The 25,824-nt window shown below is 32.8% G+C and overlaps 1 protein-coding gene across 1 annotated transcript; it reads left to right on the plus strand.

Annotated features, from left to right (window-relative positions):
• The first annotated feature begins 1,210 nt into the window (after nt 1-1,210).
• Nucleotides 1,211-24,649, plus strand: LOC125057050 (tafazzin). The gene is made up of 4 exons (XM_047660485.1): nt 1,211-1,449; nt 3,000-3,125; nt 21,077-21,509; nt 21,814-24,649. The coding sequence occupies exons 1-4, from the start codon at nt 1,335-1,337 to the stop codon at nt 22,034-22,036; spliced, it is 897 nt and encodes a 298-aa protein (XP_047516441.1). The 5' UTR covers nt 1,211-1,334; the 3' UTR covers nt 22,037-24,649.
• Nucleotides 24,650-25,824: the final 1,175 nt, after the last annotated feature.

A 25,824-nucleotide genomic window follows, 5' to 3' on the forward strand; every position in this document is an offset into this window, starting at 1 on the left:
TGTAACCTAGGTATTCAAATTTAGTACAATGCCATCTAGTGGAGGAGTATGTAACTGTTAGTGCAACATAGTAAAAAGTTACTTAACAAATATATATATATATATATATATATATTTCTTAATAAAGACTTGTGTAACTAATAAATCTAAAATTTAAATATTCACTAAAATCATAGAAAGTTACTTAGCAAACAATATAAGAAGTTAATTGTCAATGTCATTTTTACATTTTAGTGTGACCATTGATTGTAACTTCCTGATTTATAGAGTAATAATTATAACTCTGGTTATTTTGTATATGTACTTACATTAGTATTGTACAGATTTAGACAAAGATAATTTTTACTAAGTTTTTTAATTCAAGAAATTAACCTGTACATACGTTTATTTATGAGTACTATTATGATAATTTACTAGGATTAATTAATCTTCAGTAATGGTTAGTGCTAGTACAAATTTTGTACAAAAATATATTTCCGATGGTATTGTGGCGACTTTTATTGTTACCATGGTCACCCTGGAGTATTCACATCACTGCTGCCAGGTCTCCCGATTTTCCGGGAGTTCTCCCGATTTTACTAAATGTCTCCCGATATCCCGGATCCTTAATTAAACCTCCCGATTTTAATTTACTGTTCCACAGATTCAACTCAAGTTACTAAAAACACTGCCTCTACTGCGTGAAACGAATCACCGAACCACCGAACGAATCACAAAAGTAATGAGTTTGTAAAGTATGTAGCGTAAAGTATGCCTTGATGGAATGGAATAAAGTTGAATATAAAACAGCAAACCTTTGGAATTCAGAGAACATAGACAAACCGGTTTCTCTAATTATTATACGACCAAATTAGGAGACATAGTTCAGTTTAGTAATAGTAATAGTATTAGTAAGGTATTTTAAATCAACAGCATTAGATTATATTGCCTCTGTGAAGTGAAAGGCTGTTTTCGCAAATAAATTTAACGAAAACAAAGTTACGGAACCAACTCTCTACCCCGGTAATATCGGGAGTCCTGCATACAAAAAACATTTTGAAAAATTCTAATTGCTTCAATTTCGAAATTAAAGACCAAATTTTACAGAAACTTAATAAAAATATGTATTAAAACTCTCCCGATTATTTTTGTAATTTTACCATAAGACTCCCGGATTTTTATAGATATACCTCCCGGAAAATTAAATTTGGATCTGGCAACACTGATTCACATTCAAGTCCAATCGAAACAAGGTTGGGTTCGTCGGAGTTTGTACCAGGATTATAATTAAAAGTTTATTAATTTTATAACAACAATGTGTTTATAGTGTGTAGTGATTGTGTGCTCGTGAAACCATGGGCTACGACATTGGGTGGCTAATACCGCGACTCCGGAATCCGGGTAGACTGTGGTATTGTGCCAGCTCAATCACAGTCGCAGTTGTTGGCCTCTTCAGCAAGATTATTGTAGGTGGGTGAATCTCCACTGATAACTTAATCTTATAACTTTAACTATTTGCCCTAATTTCCAATTTCCACGTGTAATTCATAAAAGTACTGGAAAATCTGAAGGTAGCTTAATCAGCACTTACTCAGCAGTTCAGTATTACTACATCGAAACCTGAATTAAGTGCTAACGATGCAAATTTTTGCTGCTGAGTGTACATTTAATTACGTAAAAATTAATTTGACAGATTCAACATAAATTATTATTCTTTGTATTAATAAAACTTTATTTGTTAATATTTGTATTTGAATTCCACTAAATTGAGAATAAATTGATCTATAAATACAAGAACAGAGTTGGATTAACTTTAACATAGTTTCTTTGTGGTATTTAAACCCACAATCTAATTCCTTAAAGGTACAAAGCCATTCCAAATACAGATAAATTAATGATGTTTAATATATGTTTAATTAAATAGATGTAGTAGATTTAATAGGTATTTACAAGTCAACATGTCCTTGAATATTGATGAACTTTACTTGGAATATATTGATTTAATAAATAAATAATTAAATAGAGTAGATGATTAACAATTTTTAACTAGCCTTGTGAAGAATAAGGTAATTTATTTCCTACTTCGCCAGGCTACATTATTCATTAAGTACGTACTAATGTCAACCTTCAATTTAATTGTTTGATAATAATTTAAATGAATATTATTATTGGATAAAGTTAATACCAAATATTATGTTTGCTTCCTTATAAAGTGTATGTTGTTTTACATAATATAATTTGCTAGTTTGTGTTATTTTAGTGTGGTTACCTTAAATTCTTGACATTCCTGGATCAATAATTAGTTCTTATTGAAACAATCACTTTTCAGATTGATAGCTGATTACTTACGTATTTAATAATAGAAACTTCATTGTAATAAATGCAAAAATAACGAACGAACCTTTACTAAAATTTCAATTCAACTACTGCCTAATTTACCGTGAATGTGACATCCTGTGGTTTTTAGGCTTTGCCAGTCTTGAGATGATACCTAGTCTGTAAAATTTTATCTTATGTTATCCGCTAATTCTAATCTCCTATGTTTAAAATCTTAAACGTATTGACATTGGATTTCTAATTAGGAAATATTGAATCATTTTTGATAAAAATATCATAAAGTATCATAAATTAGTATTTTTAAGTATAGTAAAAACTGCGAGTATTTCCTGTAATTATCAGTATTTTTTGGACTAATGCTATTTTTATAAATATCATAAATTACGTTTTAAATATTGCCTACTAGTCAGTGAACATGTTATGGGACTTAAATTTTCCTTTTTGAATTTGGAAATAAAATATTACATCAATTAATTAACAAAATTACTGAAACATCTATCTATAATACTAATATTATGGAGAGGAAAGATATGTATTTTATACGTTTGTTACGAATAAAATCAATACTACTAGAATTTTGTAATTCGTTTGAAGTCACATATTTATTTTCAAATTATTAAAATTAAACAGCAGTGTAGAGACATAATTACGTTTTTTAGTTATTATTTTCAAACTTTACACAGAGTTCCTGAACAAGACTACAGTGTACAATCGCGAAGCCCTGGCTCGCGCGGTGCACCGACCCCGTGAGGTGCCACTGCTTACTGTCTCCAATCACCACTCTTGTTTTGATGATCCGGGACTCTGGGGTAAGAAACAATTTCAATAACATTATTGAAAGCTAGAACGGACCATATTACGATTAAATGCTACGCTAATCTTACTTTTCGTTTTGGATTTTAAATACTTTAGGATATCGATTTACTTCATTAATAATAATTATTTAAACCTCGTAATTTAAGTTGTAAAATTCTGGCTTTGTTGTTGTAGTATTGTGTTAGTTGTTTCTTCAATATCCTATTGTATACTTGAATTCTCTGGGCGACGAAGGAACAGTGAGAATTTAATAAGTCTTGTAAGATTTATATCGACTCAGAACTCGTGACATTTCGAGGGTCTTTGTCATTGTCATGACTCCTGCGAGCCTCCTGGCAGTGTGGGTGGGACAGATGACCCTCGGGCGCTTTGCCCCCCATGCAACAAACACTACATCGGTGGTTTAAAAGCTCGAAAAAACCTTAACTTATCGATCTTATTGCCAACGATTTGCACGATACAAGAGTATTATTACTATTCATAGAAAGAAATAATAAAGGCAAGACAATACAAGAGCAGTGTTGGTCTTTCGATGTAGGAAAACGTTAGGAAACTAGCATGACCGACAATGGATGTATCACACTCCTAGGACGTCGAGGTGATAGGAAATTTGTGGAATTTCGTAGTCCGCTAGTCTTTCTACAACTGAGAGTTATTTAAGGCATTTTTTGCCGCGCACCACCACTATGTGCAACCAGCTGGTCACAAAAGTACTACCGAACCAATTCGATTTAGGGTCCTTCAAGAATAGACCGTACCAATTCTTAAAAGGTAACGCACTCGCGAGCCCACTGGCGTTGAGAGCGTCCATGGGCGGCGTCACTTAACATCACGTGAGCCTCATGCGTTTTTGTCCCCTGTTTTATAAAAAAGTTATAACCTTGCCTTTAAAAATGAAAGATACAGAAATCTGAGGCCAAGAATGTTTAAGAAGTTATACTTCTTTTGGCGCGTTAGGGAAAAATGATGAGAGTAAATTTTTACGATGCGCACGCACACTGTCAGAACAAACCGACACCCTGTAGTTAGCTATAGTCAACATTTTAGTTTTTGGCGCGTGGAAAAATTATGAGAGTAAATTGTTTCTATTGTTAGTGTCGTTTTTTCTACAAACGTAAAATAAGGCGAAACATAAAAAATTTTGAAAAGATTTTTATCTTGTTACACCAAAGAAGTATAACTTCTACGTAAAAACGTCTTCGTCAAAAGTACGTGTGTACGTAGGTACACACACTTTTTTTTTAGTATATGGACCTACAAGACATGCTTGTCGTGCTTACTGTAGAAATCAATAAGGGCATCGTATTTAGTGTATCAAGTGATGCACTTTGTAGGGCTTTGTCCGAGCCGCGACGGAAGTCCCTGACTCACATCATTGTATGCACATTACAGACTAGTACTATACATATTGAGAAACAAAAGAAAAATTATCAATACTTCAAAAGATTTTTATGGAACAAAAAAAATTACTTAAGAAGGATCAAATCTGATAAACATTGAACATATGATTCACGATCTCCGAAAATAAATATACGAATGTAAACAAAGAATATTTTAATCAGCCGTTAATCGCTTAATTACTCTTAACAATAACGTTTTTTTGTGTAATCAGTCAACGGCCTTTTATAAATATATTAATTAATTGTATTGTTATTTTGATAATTTAAAACTACCTTAGTTAAATACTTAGGCTAATTTTATTCCTAAATCGCCACGCTTATACATAATATATAGAGTTACGCCCCAGTCAGTCAAGACAATTAATTCATAATAATTCCAAAAGTTTTCAAATTTTGATGTAAGGTCGGGAGTGGTATTAAAACAAACTATAAAATTTTGCAACCTGCTCTGCGGTCCGGAACATTGTTAAAAATAAGTTTTGGTCGTGAAAAAAATTCCAAAAGTTCTGCAAACTTGGGGAAGTTTTCGATATAATATTTCATATCACGTATAAAATTTGCAACCAACCTAAGTGTACGGAACATTTTTTGTTATAAAAAATTAATGTTTTTCTTTATTAAACTGAAGGAAAACGTTCCAAAAGTTCTGCAAATTTGACAGATATATCGAAAATAAAATAAATAACAAAAAATGTTCCGTACACTTAGGTTGGTTGCAAATTTTATACGTGATATGAAATATTATATCGAAAACTTCCCCAAGTTTGCAGAACTTTTGGAATTTTTTTCACGACCATACAGCAAAAATTAATTTAATTACAATTTTAACAATGTTCCGGACTGCGGACAAGGTTGCAAAATGAGATTTATTGTCGTCCCAATGTACCATTCACTTGACCGAAGTTTGAAAACTTTTGGAATTATTATCAAATTTTCGATTTCGAATGTCTATAATGACTGGCCTACCGAGAGTAAAGCCACAAGTAGGCACACTCTTTAACTGTTACATTGTATTTATTCGTTACATAGCAATTAACAGTTCATAATTGCGCTTATATTCTAATGTATGCGAGTCGTTGGTTAATAAAGAGTAACAATAAAATCATCGATTATTTAAAGCACCCCAATGACCCAGGAACCGTACATTTTGGCTCGTACAGTAACATAAAAAAACATAATTATATCTTACTGTCGTTACGCTGTAATGAAAAACCCAGTGACCCACGACTTAAAACAATAAGACTGCTGTTTTAATCTAATATATAAAATTCTCGTGTCGCGGTATTTGTAGTTAAACTCCTTCGAAACGGCTTGACCGATTCTCATGAAATTTTGTGTGCATATTGGGTATGTCTGATAATCCGACAACATCTATTTTTCATCCCCCTAATTGTTTAGGGTAGTCCACCCCTAAATTTCTTTTTTTGTGTTTAGATATATTTTTCTGTTTTTATTTTTTTACACCATTAAAAAACACAAACAACCCCTAACTTTCACCCCTCTACGATCAACCCCTATTTTTTTATTATAAATGATATACATGGCAAAACGTTTGCCCGGTCAGCTAGTTTACCACTTTTGATATAGACGTATTAAAACCCATACAGAGTATATTAGTCGTGTTATACTTCGCTAATGTTGTTTAATATTAAAAAGTAGTAAACATTACTATTATTGAAGAATAAGTGTACCAGAAATGTCCGCTACATATATTTTCAATATAAGTGCCTTAACAGAAAAAAGTAAATCGATTTACATAATTCGACGCTTCGAATTCTTTTCGGTCAGAGAGTGAATAAACATACATTGTGTAATCATTTATAAAACGTAAGACACCAAAGTGAATGTAAAATGATAACATTTTACCCCATGTAGGTCATATTATAAACATTTATAGATCACAATAATATCTCTACTATGTTGTATTTGATTAAAGGGAAGTAATGTTTTATACGGTTTTAGCGTTCTTGTACAGGTTTACTGAAAGATTAAAGAAGAAAAAATGGGTGTCAATCCAATTTTTGTATACAACCAAACAAAAGCGTATCAATTCTTAAAAGGCCGGCAACGCAATCGCGAGCCCTCTGGTACTGAGTCCATGCGCTTAACATCAGGTCCTGCCCGTTTTCCCGATAAGAAAACTTAATACATACTAATAAGATAAATATAATAAAATCTGTTCTAATTAATGTTTCAAAATGTCCAAAGTCTAATAGCGATTGAAATTTGATAACATCATATCAATAACGCAGTGTCAACAAAACATAGACTTTTTCAACTCGATTTACATTTTCGTTCTTCATATGGGATTTATTTATTTATTTTTTAAATTTTGTTGAGGGTAATCCATACATTTTGAGACGACCGATCGCTTTTAGCGTATGACATTTTTTTATTAGTTTTGATATAACGCTAAGTTACGCATTTCGATATTTTTTGATATTTATTTATTACGCCCATTAAATTATTTCGGTAAAATTCGAATCACGGCTCCACGATAAAACAGCTCCAAATCTTTTTCTATCGTTCATTACGACTTGTGTGTAGTACCCCAAGTAATACAGTAGAACCTCGTTAAGTCGAACCTCGATAAGTCAAAAACCTCCAAATCTCGAAAAAATGTTTTGTTCCCTTCCCTTAAAACACCAAAACCTCCATTACTTGAAATCTTGACCCTCTGTTAATCGAAATAATCACCGAGTCCCTCCAAGCCATTTTGGTACATATTTTCACTCTATAACTCGAAAAATTAAATTTGAACTCTGTATCTCGAACATAGGAACGTTTTATTTTACAACCTTTACAACTTGATCATTTGGAATTTATTATCTCTATTGTTCGAACAAAAATAAGTTACCGACTTTAAGAACTTGCCGACAATGTGAGTACACTATTGTTTCTTAGAAAACATTTTAGGAGTATACAATAATAAATTTATGACTCATGGAAACACGTGTTTGCTTGCTTTGTGTCAGGTGTTCAATTTTGATTCCCTTTTCAAAATTTATAAGAATAAACCTCAAACTCTTTAGGTCGAATCAAAATCCGCCTAAGTCGAAATCCTCCATAAGTTGAAAACTCTATAACTCAAATTTTTTGGCGTCTCCCTTGATGTTCGACTTATAGAGGTTCTACTGTATTAAGGACTTTGGACGCCTTACAAAAATTTAAAAAACCTCACCTAATTCATAATTTTTTTAAGGGGTCCAAAGCTATATGTCTCATAATTTCTATTGGGTTAAAGAGCATGCACCACCACAATATTGCATGGTACACCATTGCTGAGTCATGAAAATATGTAGAAAAATATTTGGAGCTGTTGTATGGTGGAGCCGTGATTCGACAAATTTACCATAATTTCCCGTAAGCAAAGTATTTGTTATAACATCAGTAACCTCTCACATTGTTCCTACAATCGTACCCTCATCCTTACGACATTTTTCGTGTCAATAAAATGTCGAGAAAAATGTACTCAGGGCTCATTACTAAACGTTCTTTTTAATGGAATGCAAATTTCCTTCAAAATAAATTTATCTCGTTTTCTTTCCTCCGTAACCACTGGGAAAGTTCAAAAAATTCCTACAAAAAAAAAAATCTCGTGTCACAATGTTCGTTCCCATACTCCTCCTTTCGGAGGCTCGACCGATTCTTATAAATTTGTTTATGCATATTCAGTCTGAGAATCGGCTCCTATCTATGTTTCAAACCCCTAAGTGATGAATCTTTTTTTTGTTTTTATTTTATTTATGATACTACATACATACAAAAATACATACAGGCCCTAATTTTAATTACCCCTCTACGATCAACCCCTATTTTTATTATAGTAGATAGTTATTTTTATTGAACTAAAAAAATAAGCTTTAAGAAGTCAAGGCTTAAATATTGGTTCGTCAAGCGAAAGGAAAAAAAGTTAAAAATACATCTCACCCTTTGTTTGAGGTCAATATGCCCCTTGCCGTAGCCTGGATCAATGATATCATATTACGTCACAGAGTATAATTTTTTATCTCACATATAAATAGATTTACTAGTAGGTAGGGACAGCGCAGTCCTTTCTTGGCGTCTAGACTTAGGCTAAGCTTCGAAGCAAGGCTTAGCATGAACTATGAGTCCTGTATACTCACGTAACAAGTATACCTTTCGTATATCAACGTATTAGAATTCTACACGGGAGTACAAATCATCACCGGTAAGATGATAACAGATATAATATATTATTGGTATTATTATTGGTTGTTACAATAGTGCAGTGCTGACCTAGTGGCTTCATCGTGCGACTCTCATTACTACTTTTACGCGACTTTATTTATGTGCGCATTTAACAATCGCTCGAACCGTGAAGGAAAGCATGTTGCCCTGTTGCCAAAGAAAAAGTCGATGGCGTGTGTCAGGCATAGGATTAGATTGACAAATGATCATGAAACAGATACAGAAATTTGAGGCACAAAAAGACACAAAACTGATTTATTTTATTTCATTAGTCAAAATAGATATTAAGGCTTTCATTGACGTAACCAGGACCAGATCGCTAAAAACCTATATAATAGCTCACTTTAATATTATTAGTGTGCAATCAAAAACAAATCAGTAAAGATATTATTGTGACAATGTTCATGACATTCACTTGTGTCTAACGTTTTATAAATGTGATTACACAATGTGTGTTTATTAGTTATTAATTAGTTAACTTATAAGAATAATACATATTTATATAATTGACATACCATTTAAGTAATTATCTTCGTGTAATTAAAACAAAGAATTATTACTACCAATATTTAAACCTTGACTTGTTTAAGCTATCGCAGAATGTGCTAAATAAAATAATACTCCTTGTATTTAGAATATGCATGGTGTTAAATCACGTGTATCATGAACACACACACACTCATGTACATATCTCCACTCTGACACCATAACACAACACACCCGAATTAGGTATTACTTAGTTAAATGTATTTAATATTTTTTATTGATTTTTTCTTTCGTAAATGCTTGAACCTTTTCGTATATTATGTATTCTATATTTGGCTATATCTTTAGTATGATTGTTTTTTGTTATATATAATTAATGTTAGCTGTAGGATTAAATAAATAAATAGGTATATGATTATAATTCATGTTTTATTGAATAATCGAAAACCTTGATATCTTTTAAATGATTGCAAACTTCATTAATATTAACGAGTCAATTGATGATATATAAGTCCCTAATTCAAAGCAATAAAGTACAATTTTCTCTAACATTTAGAGCTCTATTAACGCGACATTTTCGTCAATTAGACGTCTCTAGTAGACTCTGACGTCAGCCTCTCAATTTCGCTGAAAATGTTGAACTTATAGACGAACAAGTAAGTCTATTGAAATCCCATCTCATAACTCTTCCTTTCTTGGCCAATCTTTTAAGGTCTATGCTGCGAGTCTATGGAATTCCCTTCTCGCTGCTTAGCTCCTCTATCTTCCTTTAAATCTCTACTGTACATGCATTAGTGCACATCGTATCCCTGACTTTCGTTCTAACTGATCTGAATACGTGATTCATGTGTCCTTTTTTTATTATTTTCCCTTTCACTGTTTACATATGTTTTAATTGAAATTCAAACAATTTGTAGGACTCAAAACTTAGCGATTAAAAAGAGTGGCGGAAAGTTTCTTGCCAGTTCTTCTTCCCGCTCTACGCCCTTGACTTGCGAACTTACTTACCAGTAAATGTAAATTTACAATTAGTTTAACTTCTTTTTTGACGTTCATAAGTGAACTTGTTTACCTATATGAATAAAGATAATTTGAGTTTGAATTGCTTTGCTTTGTTCCATTAGTATCGTCTAAGTCATTTTATGTCTTTTGTAGTTTTGCACTTCTTGCGCTTACTTTATCTATATTTTTTCTTAATGCGGTTGTCTGGAAGAGATCGCTCGAAAGCGATAAGGCCAGATGCTCTCCTTTTATTTAATTATTTGTTTTTCGGTTACTGCAAATAAGTGTAAATAAATAAGTCTTTATATTTTATTGATAAATAAACTATTAGGAGGGTAGTGCTGTAAGCGATCTTAAAGTTCGATTGTTAAAGCACTTTGCTCGGTTAAGCGCGATGATTCTTGCCCAGACGAAAAACGCTATAGATCTCCTATATTTCTTAACTGTTTCTTCCTTTATAGCCTCAATTTCTGCTCTATATATTTATAGACTGCCTCATCTTTTGGCTATAGAAAATTGTCTTTGAAAAACACAGCGCAGTGTACGTTCTGGAATCGGTTGCATTATAATTTACATTTCAAATATGGAATCTGCAATGTGAGCGTGGGAGGGCTAATAACCAGTTACTAATAGTTATTGATGCTCTGATAAGCACTTCCGCAATCAGTATCATTGTTACAAATAGTATTGTATAATTCGTAGTATATATACTAAATCTATCTTCGTAAACTTCAAAACACGATTTTATAAATGAAAAATTTCGTCTGTATTAAACAGAAAAATAATATGTAAATTCCAACGAGTAGTTACGCAACAGACTTTTCAGCTTTATATATTGTTTTGATATAAAACAAACGGGCTCACCTAATATTAATTAGACATGGACACTCCCACAGCCAGAAGACACGCAAGTTCATTGCCGGCCATTAATAATTGGTACAATGTTTTCTTGATTATAATATTCACTAGCTGTCCTCGCGAACTATGATCGTAATAGCGTATCGCGTAAATATGATTTTTTTACTAAGCCTACTTTTACTTATGTAATATTTTTACCATAGAGACGGCTTTACCGGAATATAAACCTATCAGTTTTTCCATAAAAACCTTCCTCAGAGTTCTAGGAATAAATTTAAAAAAAATACTCGTATTCGTCCAGCCGTCTTCGAATTTTGCGAAGTTTTTAAATATTTTTATTTATATGGTTAATCTAATTAAAATTACTTGATGTATTGATTTTTGTTAATAGTTTGTTATAGTAAAACTTGAATAAGAGATCGTAAACCTCTTGTTTATGTATCATAACTCTGGGTCTATGAAGGAAAGAATTGTTTATTATCTACAAATATTTTCTATTACTAGGTTTTTGAGCGAGTCTCACGGGTTAAATGTGTGGTTAATTTTAAATATGGACTGCCCTAAATACAGCTGAAAGACGCCCATATATTATTGAATATTAACTGGAGTAATTTTTGCTTGATGAAACATAAGAGATAGTTGGGAAAGATTGGAATAGTAGCGACAGACAAATGGAAGTATTTGGAGAAGGCCTTTCTTCGTCTTCCGTCTGCAGGGTACCATTGGAAACGAATTAGTAATATTTAGTTTCTGGCATATATCCAGATATTGTTGGAATGATGAGGTCGGCGGCGCCTCACCGCAAACGCCTCATGGTCAACCTAACTATCAAACTACAATATTACTTGACACCGTATCACCTCCATTGCCGGATGATGCACAGGTTTTATTTAATGTTTTGAGGTAAATACATTTTTTTAACTTTACTGCGTATTCTATACTAATATTTCTAAAGAAATATTTGATTGTTTGTTTGAATTGAATAGGCTCCGAAACTACTGGAACAATTTTTTTTAAAGTATATATATGAGACGCCCAAAAACGGTAGTTATTGCAGCCCATGGGCACCCATTTTAGTAGTGAGTGCGTTGCCTTTGATTGAGGAATATAGGTACTGTTAGAAAATTAAAAAAAAAATTCCCCATTTGGAAGCTATATTATGCCCGGGTGACATAAGGTATATAATTAACAAAAAGCGAGGTTTCTGTATGTAATTACAATAAAAATCGCTGTAGAAACTATTGACAATAGAGCAAAGTGATGTACTACAGTTATATACGATATCTACTAAGTCCGTGATATGTCTAACAAAAAATATTATTTTTGCATTAAAAATATATTTACCAAGAAAAGCTTTAGGCTATAGACGGAATGCGGGTGAAACCGCAGAGCACAGCTAGTTATAGTTAATTAATGCGGGCATCAACCTTGCTGTATAACCTTCATTGATAACAGTAGGTATATTTGGGTCATCATTTTAGTTAATTGAAGAAGACACACTAACGAAACATATAGACAGAGAACACACAACATACAAAAGCATTTTCATCAATTAAAATCAAATTTAATATTTGTATTTCTTAATCTATTTTTTTCTCTTTTATTTTATTATTTTCTTCTCTTCTAATTGTATGTTTAATAATAATTATGTAGGAACTAGCCATAGCGACTGTTCGCTTTAACAGAATAAAAACCTAGCCATTTTTTCAAATTTTCTTACCATGAAAACCTTAATCACAATTCAAGGTAAGTATAAATAAAATCAACATACAATAAACTAGATTAAGAAATACAAATATGCAATTTAATTTAATATATTTCTTTCTAATTTTGACGGATACAACGGAATTTTTTCTTTAACACGTATGTATGTATGACAAATCTATTTTAATGCTACATAAATAGGTAACATTGTAATTCATGCTCCCGCGCCGGTCACAACTGCCGTCGGTATTGTATCACGATGTGGCACGCTACACGCGCTTGCTAGGTCAGTAGGTATCTTTGGTACGTTACGTAAAACTCACGTAATCGCATTAGTCCACATCGATGGCCCCAACGAATAAACGTGCAAGAGCTCTTACCCAAATTTTTTTTTTTCGTTTTCTTCGTTTTAATGGCGTATCATACACCTATATAATTTTTTTAAAATATTTTAGACTTAAAATAAGGCTTTTAGAGCACAGTATTCGTTTATTGTAGGGAAAAAATATATCTTCATATCATCATGAATAACAAAACATGCGCCTATTACATATTATTTGTTTCTTTGAGTACACCAGAATAAACGTGTTAAATCAATCTGCCGCTCGTGCCTATCCTATCCTTTCGGCAATTACTCTTACACGATTATTCGTGTAAAAACGGAAGCAACTTTTACTAGTAATTCATCATTGCACACTGAATATAATATTTACAGTTATTCCATTATCTTTTACTAATTTCTCTCCTTTCTTCTACTTTTGTAAAGGTTCAAGCACTAATATTCTTCGCTCATGAATTTCAAGTTATTGTTTGTAACCGCTTAATATACGGATACTTTTCCGATCGTGTCTATTGCAATAGCGCGTTAGTATAGACAAGGGGTGAAGCGGGGGCGGGGTATGTGAGATGCGCGTGACATCGCGAGACCCCGGAAGGTCACACGCATCGTTGTTAATATTCATATTAAATCGTTAATGAGTGATAATTATAATTATGAATAGAAGAAGTGCTTCGAGTCGTTGCAGAAAGATATTAGAATTAGCGAACTGTAGAAGATACGAAGGTAAGTACGTACAAACTGATTAACCTCTTATTTAAGTAAGGGGATACACACTTTAAAGAATGTACGTTTGATTTTTATTATTCCTTTCCTTGACACTTTAACAGGTGGTACATGTTATACCGATTCGACAGACAAACATATTTAGTTCATTGTAATAAGAACGAAAATCACCTGACACAGGCACCGCGCGGCGGTTGCTTATTATTTAATTAATTAGATACAAATTACCTACATAATATGTTACTACATATTATGTAGGTAATTATTCACATTTTAACCTTAGATTATGTTTAGTAAATTGTAAAATTGTAATACTTAGCTTAGCTATACGTGTTAAATTAAATTATAATTAGTTAGTACGCCTATGTAATGGAAGAGCGGGTTCTCCTAACACAAGTGCTTATGCGCTTAAAAGGAGGTCCCAATCACTTATCAGCTATTGTAAAATCTTTGAGATAACGAATAAAGAATTTTTAATTTTTAATTTTTTTTTTTAATTTAATTATCTTTAGAAGGATTATTGTTTTTACAGGCTCAGTTGATGTTGTATCGAGTATACATTTTAAAAGTTATTCTCTGTAATATTATGATAAAATGGGTCGTAGGTACCATGTGACACAATCTTTTTTTACAGACAATATTAATGAAGATGACAGTAGTATTGTATGTAAAGAACAAAATGGAATTGAAATTGAAAAGCAGGCTGATTCTTCTTCATCAGGTAAGAATTAAATATTTTGACAAAGTATTTTTTTAAAGATAAATAATTGCCCGTAGTACCTATTTTAAGGTAAATAACCAGCATCGACTTTTTTTCAATAATTACCTTGGTATTATTTATTTGCAATTTAGATGAAATTAGGAGAAGAGGCTTTTAAAAATGAATTATTTTTTTAAAAAGGTGTTGTGTTAATTCATACTCTTTGTAGATGTAAGTGAATAGTTATTGAAATCATAGTATTGTAGTCATTTTAATAATTAATAATTTGTTTCAGAAACTTTTACATATCTTTCGCGAAGTTCTTTCCCTATTGATGGCATATCAGACCTTATTGAAGTCGTGATGATTTTATTTCGCCGGTTCCATTGATAGCAGCAAGTGTATTGCCACGCGATAATAATACATCACCACCAAATGGATCAACACGTGATATTTTGGATATTTCTCATAATGTTATTGAACCATTACTACCTGAGATGGAATGCTCTGCGCAATTGAAAACTACGAATAATAATGATGATTTACAGACTACTGATAGTTTGATGATAATGACTCCATCAACGCTACAAAAAATAGATTTTATAGCCACGCCGACTGCTTTATGCATTAATAAGGATTACGATCTAAGAAGTATTTCCGATTTAGATGGTGTTTTACATAGTATTGAAACACAAAATATATCACAGGATGTTGTAACTACAGAATCGGAAGAAAGACCCGAAACTCCCATTGAACAGCTTACGAAAAAGAGAAAAATAGATCCTAATTTATGGAAAGATAAGAAAAACAAAATTCTTAAAAATTCTGGTAAAAGTTATGAAAGTGCTAGAACTAATAAACAAAAGGCAGAAAAATCTATTGGACCTCCATGCAACTGCAAATTGAAATGTTACGAAAAGATACATCAAAATATGAGGAGTAAAATTTTTCTGAGCTTTTGGGCTATCGGGGACCATGAGAGACAGTGGGATTTTATTAACCGACATGTTCAGAAAGATAACGTCAAAAAGATTACAGTTGAACGTAAAAATAATCGTACTCAAACATTAACATATCAACTACTCGATGATACTAATTCCATGATTAAAGTTTGTAAAATTATGTTTTTAAATACATTATCCATTACACAGCAAGTAGTATACACAGCAATTGATAAATTGGGAGATGACAACTATTTAAAAGACTACAGAGGAACTCATAAGAACAGGCCAAGAAGAATGTCAGAAGAGACTGAGAAAAGTATAATCGACCATATAAATTTATTTGAAAGAGTTGAATCACACTATACTCGTAAAGATAGCCAAAAGCAATATCTGTGTGAAACTTTGAATATCTCTAAAATGCACCGACTATATTTGGAATGGATAGATACAAACAACCAGTACAATCAAACATGCAAAGCAACTAAACGCCAATATGAAATAATCTTTAATACAAAGTTTAACCTATCCTTCCACAAACCTAAAAAAGATTTATGTGAGATTTGTTTTATTTACCAAACTTCTGATGATGTTAGGAAAGAACAATTAAAAGCCAATTATGAAAAGCATTTGAAAGAAAAGCAACTAGTCAGGCAATTAAAGGAACAAGAAAAAGAAACTTTTTGTTCAGATGACAGTGTTGTAGCATGTTTCGATCTGGAAAAAGTGTTGAATATCCCTCAAAGTGAAGTAGGCACATTTCATTATAAACGGAAGTATCCTGTATACAATTTCACGATCTATAATATCATAGAGAAGAAAGGCTACTGCTATGTCTGGCATTGTCAGATTGCGAAAAGGGGTGCGATAGAAATAGCAAGTTGTCTTTGGTCATTTATCCAGGTACACGTCGAATTAGGAATAAAAAATATATCCTTTTATTCTGATTCATGTGCAGGCCAAAATCGTAATCGTTTCGTATTCGCCATGTTTTCTTTAGCGGCGAAGAAATTTAACATAATAATTACTCATAGGTTTTTGGAGAAAGGTCATAGCCAATCGGAGGGTGATTCTATGCATGCTGCTATTGAGCGTTCCAAGAAAAAGCATACTATTTACACACCTGACCAAATGTATTCCTTGATAGAGAATGCCAAAGTTACCGGACACAAGTACCAGGTAAAACAAATGACGCAAGCTGATTTCATAGATTTTAAAGAGTTAATAAAGGGGAAGAATTGGTTGAAAGATAAAAATGGGGATAGAATTTATTGGAGCAAAATAAAAGAAGTAGTTTTTTCTTATAATCATCCTGATACAATATACTTTAGATACAGTTTTGAAGACAAATTACAAGAGATGCAAACTATCACGAGGACTAATTCAAGAAGGCGACGAGGAGAACCCATAGAAAATGCTGAAAACCTAAAACTCGCATACACTGGAATGCTACCTATACCACTCCCTTTATATAGGGATTTAATAAGTCTGTGCGACTCAGGAGCCATACCAAACCATTACCAGTGTTTTTACAGAAATTTGGTGCCATTAGAATCCACCTCGGTTACCAACGATAGTGACGAGGAGAATTATTAGTACCTACTTATTTCTTGTTCTCTATTTAATTTTTCTTGTTTTTAAACAAAAAAAAAATATTCTTATTAACATTCTTTTTTTATTTAACCTTTATCAAAAATTATAAGCTAATTTACATTATTATACCATGCACTAATAAAGATGTATTACATAAATAATGAATTGATCTTGATTACGCTAATATACGGGCTTCTATCTTTACAAACATGAAAAAGCAACAAAATATACAAGAATAAGCCTGTAGACGGTCAGAGCACGGCTCAGAAAAAAAAATATTGACGTAGAATAACCGTGTAACATTTCACTATACTTGTTTATGCTTCATTTATGACACGAATAAACGTGCAGTGATACAATACTGTTAAAAAGTCGCATATTATTCACTAGAATAATAAAATAACATGTTTTTTCTTGAATATTGAGAAAACTGTAAATATTTTTTTTATAAAAAATATATGAGCTAAAAGATATATTTTTTACCTTTAATTTGATAATACATTATATATATCTATTTATAATGTAATTAAAGTAATGTGATTCCAAACTGTTTTATTGTTTCCTGAAAAGTTGTTGTTTTTCGATTGCACGTTTATTCGTTGGGGCCATCGACATGTCTCCAATGATTTCGTTGACCTCGGCCCCACTCGATCCTTGCGTACACTGTTCCGCAAATGACGCTTTAACGTGTAAATATTTCAACTTTTTTGTATATATTATTTTATTTATTTTTATAAAACAGAATAAGACGCCTAGAGAACTAAACCTTTTGAGCTTATAAACCTAGTGTAGTGAATATAAGTGCAAGTGCTGTATCTCGGACACGCGAACATTGTGTCAAAACATTATAGAACAATAAGACTGTCAATGAACATTGCCTTATAGTCCAGTCAGTCAAGACAATTAATTCATTATAATTCCAAAAGTTTTCAAATTTTGATGTAAGGTCGGGAGTGGTATTAAAACAAACTATAAAATTTTGCAACCTGCTCTGCGGTCCGGAACATTGTTAAAAATGCAATAAATGATAATTTGCTCAGTTCTTGAGACCAAAATTCCAAAAGTTCTGCAAAGTTGGAGTGGTGTTAAATATATTATTTTACATCACGTGTCAAATTTGTAACCAATTTAAGTGTACGGAACATTTTTTGTTATTAAAAATTAATGTTTTTCTTTATTAAACTGAAGGAAAACGTTTCAAAAGTTCTGCAAATTTGACAGATATATCGAAAATAAAATAAATAACAAAAAATGTTCCGTACACTTAGGTTGGTTGCAAATTTTATACGTGATATGAAATATTATATCGAAAACTTCCCCAAGTTTGCAGAACTTTTGGAATTTTTTTCACGACCATACAGCAAAAATTAATTTAATTGCAATTTTAACAATGTTCCGGACTGCGGACAAGGTTGCAAAATGAGATTTATTGTCGTCCCAATGTACCATTCACTTGACCGAAGTTTGAAAACTTTTGGAATTATGTATTATCAAATTTTCGATTTCGAATGTCTATAATGACTGGTCTATTAGTTTAAGCTATTCACTAGTATGGTCAATATGTTGATGGATGTAATAATTGAAAATTAAGTCAACATAATATTACTTATTAGCCATAATTATTGAATAGGCTGGATTGTTATTCATGTAAAGTCGCAGTCTCTTTTGTGATCTTTATTGTAGGACGAAAAAAATTGTATGTACTCCATCTTTGGCTATGTGTTTAGTTCACTTGTTTTTTTGTTGTACATATGTTAGCTGTAGGTATAAATAACGCTTAAAGAAAAAGAATTAAAAAATAGAAAATTTAATAATATTACATTTGTATTGCGAACCCGATAGATTGTACATACAATTAGAAAAACAGTATCTAATTGTGAATCTAAGTCATTCTCGAATTTATTTTAAGACAAAAAAATCATCAAAATCAATTATAAACACGTAGATGATATAATTTTTATTTATTTATCACGCCTCTTTCCCGAAGGAGTAGGCAGAGACTCGAATCTCCATTTGTTACAATCCTGACATACCTCTCTCGCCTAATATAACATTCACCATACATGCTCGTCGATACTTGTAACTTGTTTCTTCTCTAGTACCTCCTGGATTTGGTCCAGGAATGTACGACAACACCTACCCAACTCGACATCACCATCCACGGTTGCCTTGTATGGGATATACACTTGTTAACCGCTACTCATGCATCCGTTCTACATGGTCATGTGGTTGACCAACCATAAGCATTCCTTTACCTTCCTTGCTCACGTACCTTTATTTATCGGCGACATGCGATGCGGCGGTTACGTCCGCCTCTCCACGCCATTTGAGAGTTTGTGAAGATACTTGATACAGTATCCTTCACACACCGGGCCATCCACTTTTAGAAATAGCTAGGGGAGATCGGGCTCAGTCCAGCAGAGGTGGATCACCATCCCTTCTTCAGCTTTCTCGATTGGGCACCTTTTAGGTGGCAAGGATTTAGTGAGCACGTCGTGCATTAACATTCATTGCCGTATGTTAACATCGGGATAAGCACTCCCCGGTATGGCGTGTCGAACCTCGTTTGAGATTTCTTGGCTTTACTTAATTACACACTAATGAATGCAACGCTCCATTTACGTTATTCCCAACAATGTACAAAAAGAATCGATTGAATAACTTGATAATGCGACCTTTATCGTAAGCTATATTTATCGTGTGCTGGTTGTCCTGTATTCACTTTGCACTATAGTATAAGATCCCGCTATACAACGACCTTCACCGAGATGCTTATTTAATGAAACGTATTTTATATTTAATTTAATATGTCAATAAATATAATCCATATGGGTTGCCTAGCAAATTTCAGTCCAGAGTATGTTTAATTAAAATTAAAAAAAAAATATATATATAATTTGCATGTAGTAAATTTTTTTATTTTTTTCAATCAATATTTTTTATCAGGGTATATATATATATGTATATATATATATTATATATGTATTACTATAACTTTCTTTTTTACTAAAGATGTATATATACTTTAGTGTCACATAAAAAATATACACATAAATAATTAATTGATTAAAAACAACCTAACGTTTGCATATTCTATGGGCTTCATACTGTCGATTGGTATAGAATTTATCTAATAATCATACCGGTGAAATGTTTAAAAAATTTTTTGTAACATATAAAAATGTTATATCGTATCACTTAATATTATCTTGAATACACACAATAAACAACTATAAATAGTATGTCTAACGCAAGAACTCATCAGTACCAATCTAGTGGATATTATGAGAAAGATACAGGATGTAGATATTTTCGAATTTTAAGAAGAATTAGTAAAAAAAAGTCAATTTTCATATAAAAACTAAAATAAATCATAACTCTGCAGGGGTTGACCTTAGAGACCTCCCGTAGAACAATTTTTTGCCGCTGATGACTTTATCTATCCCCTATTTGCGTTTGATCCACGACTTTTTGGCCACCCTGTATATAAATCGGATAAGCACTTTAATGTACAAAATCGTAACACGATGACCTTGGTTCACCTGACTTCACCTATTCGACCTCTTTTCTTGTGAAGTCGAAAAAACTAGCTGCTGTGGTCTCTGGCAGAATGACCAGCGCTGTGGAACATTCTGCTCCTCAGCATAATGCTGAGCCATGGCCAATTACAACCACAGCTCACACGCATTACACACTTGAAACGAAGCGAATGGGAAAAGGGATTTTTTTCTTTATATCTCTCATTATATATATTTTTTTTTCTTTGATTATTGTTATTTTGTGTGTTTATGTGTGTGTGTTATTGTAAGTATTAAATGTTATGTCTATGTCTAATTAGTTCGGAAATACTTCGATGATTTGCTTCTTTATCTCCTTCTTTGAAACGTCTCACATGTTATAAGGCCGGAATTGATTTAAATGTTCTCAAAATTAAAGGAAGAAGAATTTTGAAAACGTTGCGTCTAAAATAGTTTTTTCCTTTCAGGTGTGCTGGACACAGGCACGCTAGTGAGGGGCTCGCGCATGCGCTGGTCATTAGCAGCACACGACATTTGCTTCACGAACGCGTTACACGCTGCATTTTTCGCGCTAGGAAAATGTGTACCCGTTGTACGCGGTGCTGGAGTGCACCAGCCTGCTATGGACTTCTGTGTTGAGCGGCTCTGCAGTGGCGATTGGGTGCATATATTCCCCGAAGGAAGGGTTAATGTAGAAAAAGAGCATATTCGTTTCAAATGGGGAGTTGGTCGACTCATAAGCGAGAGCGCCGCGCGTGGTCGTCCGCCGTTAGTTCTACCAGTTTGGCATGAAGGGATGGATCACGTACTTCCCAATACAGAGCCATATCGACTGCGTGCACGCAACCACGTCTACCTCTGCGTTGGTGAGCCCATTGCTCTCCATCCGCTGCTTGACAGGTTAGTTATGCCATATACTTCTTTTGGCTTTATAAGTACCTAAATTATACAATCGGTTCATTGGCTTCACGGTTCAGCATATAAACCGAATTGAATACATCGTCATAGTAAATCGATCTGGAGTAATCAAAATATTTATCGTGATTTGTTAGGCAGTTTTGCTATGGCACATTTTGAGAACTTTGTAATACATGTTTACGTAAAATACTTTAAGAAAACCTTTAAATTTCTGACGTGACTGGAAACTGGTTCCACACTCGAATTATGTCTTGGGTATAAATAAATAGTACTTAAATGTTTTCAGACTTAAAAGCACGAACGCGAGCGAGGAAGAAACACGGCGAGTAATAACAGAACGAATACAAGAGGAGTTGTGGCGTCTCCGCGACAAAGCGCATGCGCTCGTCCGACGAGCAACGGGCCGCTTATTGGAGGACACAACCGTCATTCCCAATGGGAAACAACACAACACACCAACACCAGAACCCACGCCCAAGGAGTGTCTCGAAAAGGAGAAGGAACTGTAAGACCCTTCAAGGACCGCGCTGGACGCGGATTCACGGCATGCGCCAAGTAACATTGTCTTGCACAATCCTCGTAGTTAAGAGATAATTTATACCCTCAAACCCAAAGACTACAGAGAATTGACTGAGTTCCTCTTGTGAGCCGAGTGAGATGAATTGTTGTATATAATTTCCAGTGTTTTATCGGAATAATCATATCAGTAAGCGTATGTACCGATGTTTTATAAACCTTTACACGGCAAAGTTTATATATAGGGTTAGAATATACAGTTGAAAAATTAATCGATTTTACCACAGACACAGTCTTCTACGTGTTCCTAAACGTCAAGATCAGTTTTTGACTTGAACGCATAGATTTTCTATATTCGAATACGTATTGTAGCTTGACTGTGATTGGTCCAGAGCTGACCAATCACAGCCCGCAATCTAACGATTCGTTTTTTAAACGTACATTCTAACGTACGTTGCCTTTCTTTGGCCTGGGGCATTTCTTCTAAAAGGCAACTGGATATAGAAAAGTTTTCGTCGTAAACATTTTGGTAGCAAAAAGATCACTATTTCATTTCAGTAAATGCGAACCGTAAAGGTAACATAACCATTTCTGTACTAATTATGTTTAATCTATTTTTGATGGTATATTTTTAAATTTAACCTTTTGAGCCTAGTGTTAAACTGTACTTGACAGTTCTCAGACTACGTTATAATAGTCCGAAAACTGACAAAAAAATATTTTAAATTTTAATATATAAATGTTACCGTGCACAAAAACATAAATTTTATTTCGAAATAAATGATAGATTGTCAATTGTCAATACTCGGGTAAACAAAAAATCTGGCAAGGCAGTAATTTTTATCGTGTTTCACAAAATTAGTAAATATTGTCCTTGCATGTGGTTTGCGGTTCTGACGTCATGGCGAAGTGGGATTTCCAAGCAAAAACTAATTTATCCTATTCTGCTACTGAACAGTTGGCCTAGTGACTTTATCCCCAGGTGTGAATCAATGTACTTTTAGTCTGTGTGGTACTCGCTCGTATGGTGAAGGAAAACATCGTGAGGCATTCCATAGACGGAAGAAAGTGTCAGGCACAGAAGGCTAGAGAAACAGATAGAGAAATCTGTCTTACTGTCCCATATTTTAATACTTGAGTCCCGTCAATGTCACTCAGAAATGGAGTTTAGCTTTAAGATTTCTAGTATTATATTGGTGTTTTGTATGTGTGTGACACGGTGACGTCATTAATAGACGTTGTAATGTGATTTTGGCAACTATTTTATAATAAATGTTTTAGATGTAGGATATATTTTTGTTGAAATTTTCCTTGTTCCAAATTATTTTTTACCGTGTTAATAGTTGTTAAACTTGATTGTAGAGGATGTTTTGGATCGTCTAACAATTACTTAACGTATTATAGAAGATTAAAATTGCTAGTTTCAAGTCCACTTAACCATATTGTGCTAACTATTTAATTAACATATGAACAGTCAGTTAAATAACCAAAATTGTGGTAATTACATAGTAATAATTAACCCTCATTTATTCCTTCAAACACTCAGCTGTACAAAAGATAACTGACACGCACTTAAAATTTTACACTAAATAATTATATAAAAATATTATTTTTTATTCATAGATTTTTGATGCTAAAAAACAATCGATTAATTTAAAAAACCGATTTTATATACAGAATTTTTTTTAGTTAGACGCAACTCCGGCAGCAAAAATCACTTGGAGGGTTCAATCAAGGTCCCCAAGACACCTACATAATCAGTATCATCAAATTCGTGCGACGTAATTCTAAATCCAATTCCCCTCCATCTCTCTCTATCTTGAGCATTTTTATCTCATATTATCTATCAATTCTATGCCTGGGTTTCCTCAGTAAATCTCCTATAATAACATAAAAAGGAAAGATTTTTCGTTTGGTTTGTTTTAGACTTTAAAAACCATGTGTGTCTGACAGAACTGACTGATAACTGATCAAATATATGCACAAATCTGGACTATATTAGAGTAATTATTATGATGACCCTCCAAAACATCCTGTATAAAAGATATCAGTAGAGCGAGAAGCGAGCTTTCCCTAGTGGCCACTTGGGTAAGATTCAGAGTCTAGACTTAGCTAGGTATACTCATGTATGTCAAAATTCTATGTTTGACATAAGTCTACTCTCAATGTTACCCTTTTATCCCTATGCTGTTTTTAGTATTTTTACACTATACCGTTAATATTATTTAAGAAATTTGTAATAATCATGTTTTCATTCCTATGAAAAGTGTTAGCGCAATTTATTGTATAAAATGGTTGTGTATTTTTTTAATGAAGACATTCCTCGATGTTACCGTTGCAATAATCTTATTTTTAATTTAAATACTAAGAAGTTCTTAAAATAAGAGAGATTTCTATTTACTTAAGCATCAAGATGCTAATTTTAAGTAAATTATATTAAATTAGAGATTTTGCTTGTCTTTTTTAAGTGAAATTTGTTCGTGCCCCTGAAAAGCTATAAGTAGCAACACTGAAAATAATCTAAAAATCCTAAAATTCCTGTTATTTCACTCGATAGGGTCATTTGTGATAGCCAAATCTTTATAATTCAAAGTTCTAAGTAGTCCCCACTGGGCATGAAAAAAATTCATTGTGTAAATAAGTTTTTGTGTGTCATGCGATGCCATATGAGCCCTTGGACCTTTGTAAATAATGTGTGTGCTTTTATTAACTGTTGTGATTGCATTGTGTGTGATGAGTATCTATCAGCACAGCTTTTTGATTATTTATTTTAACTAACTTATGTGAAGGCTGGATAAAATTAAGACGTTACATACCTATAGTTTGATTGTGATGGATTTTTAAGTTACTTTTTTGTGAAATTGTTAGTGCCGTCATTCAAAAACTATTTATTATGCCATAAATTCATGATTTACACAAAGTTAGTTCAATACAACTGCACAAATTTTGTATTATAAGAATGTTCAGATATTGCCAGTTGAAGTTACATAACCTTAATAGTCCAGTCAGTCAAGACAATTAATTCATTATAATTCCAAAAGTTTTCAAATTTTGATGTAAGGTCGGGAGTGGTATTAAAACAAACTATAAAATTTTGCAACCTGCTCTGCGGTCCGGAACATTGTTAAAAATAAGTTTTGGTCGTGAAAAAAATTCCAAAAGTTCTGCAAACTTGGGGAAGTTTTCGATATATTATTTCATATCACGTATAAAATTTGCAACCAACCTAAGTGTACGGAACATTTTTTGTTATTAAAAATTAATGTTTTTCTTTATTAAACTGAAGGAAAACGTTCCAAAAGTTCTGCAAATTTGACAGATATATCGAAAATAAAATAAATAACAAAAAATGTTCCGTACACTTAGGTTGGTTGCAAATTTTATACGTGATATGAAATATTATATCGAAAACTTCCCCAAGTTTGCAGAACTTTTGGAATTTTTTTCACGGCCATACAGCAAAAATTAATTTAATTGCAATTTTAACAATGTTCCGGACTGCGGACAAGGTTGCAAAATGAGATTTATTGTCGTCCCAATGTACCATTCACTTGACCGAAGTTTGAAAACTTTTGGAATTATTATCAAATTTTCGATTTCGAATGTCTATAATGACTGGTCTATAAATTTAGATTCAGACTCGAGACTTGGCGCTAAGTCTCATCTATTTTCAAAAGGTGTCAAATAAATTATCTGTAAAAATGTAGCTACGTATCTGAAGCGCTCAAGACGAGATTGTGGCTTGAGATACGAATTGGAATTAGTTTGACAAAGTATAAAC

The sequence above is a fragment of the Pieris napi genome, chromosome 16 (assembly GCF_905475465.1).
Source record: "Pieris napi chromosome 16, ilPieNapi1.2, whole genome shotgun sequence".
In the NCBI taxonomy this organism is placed as follows: Eukaryota; Metazoa; Arthropoda; class Insecta; order Lepidoptera; family Pieridae; genus Pieris; species Pieris napi.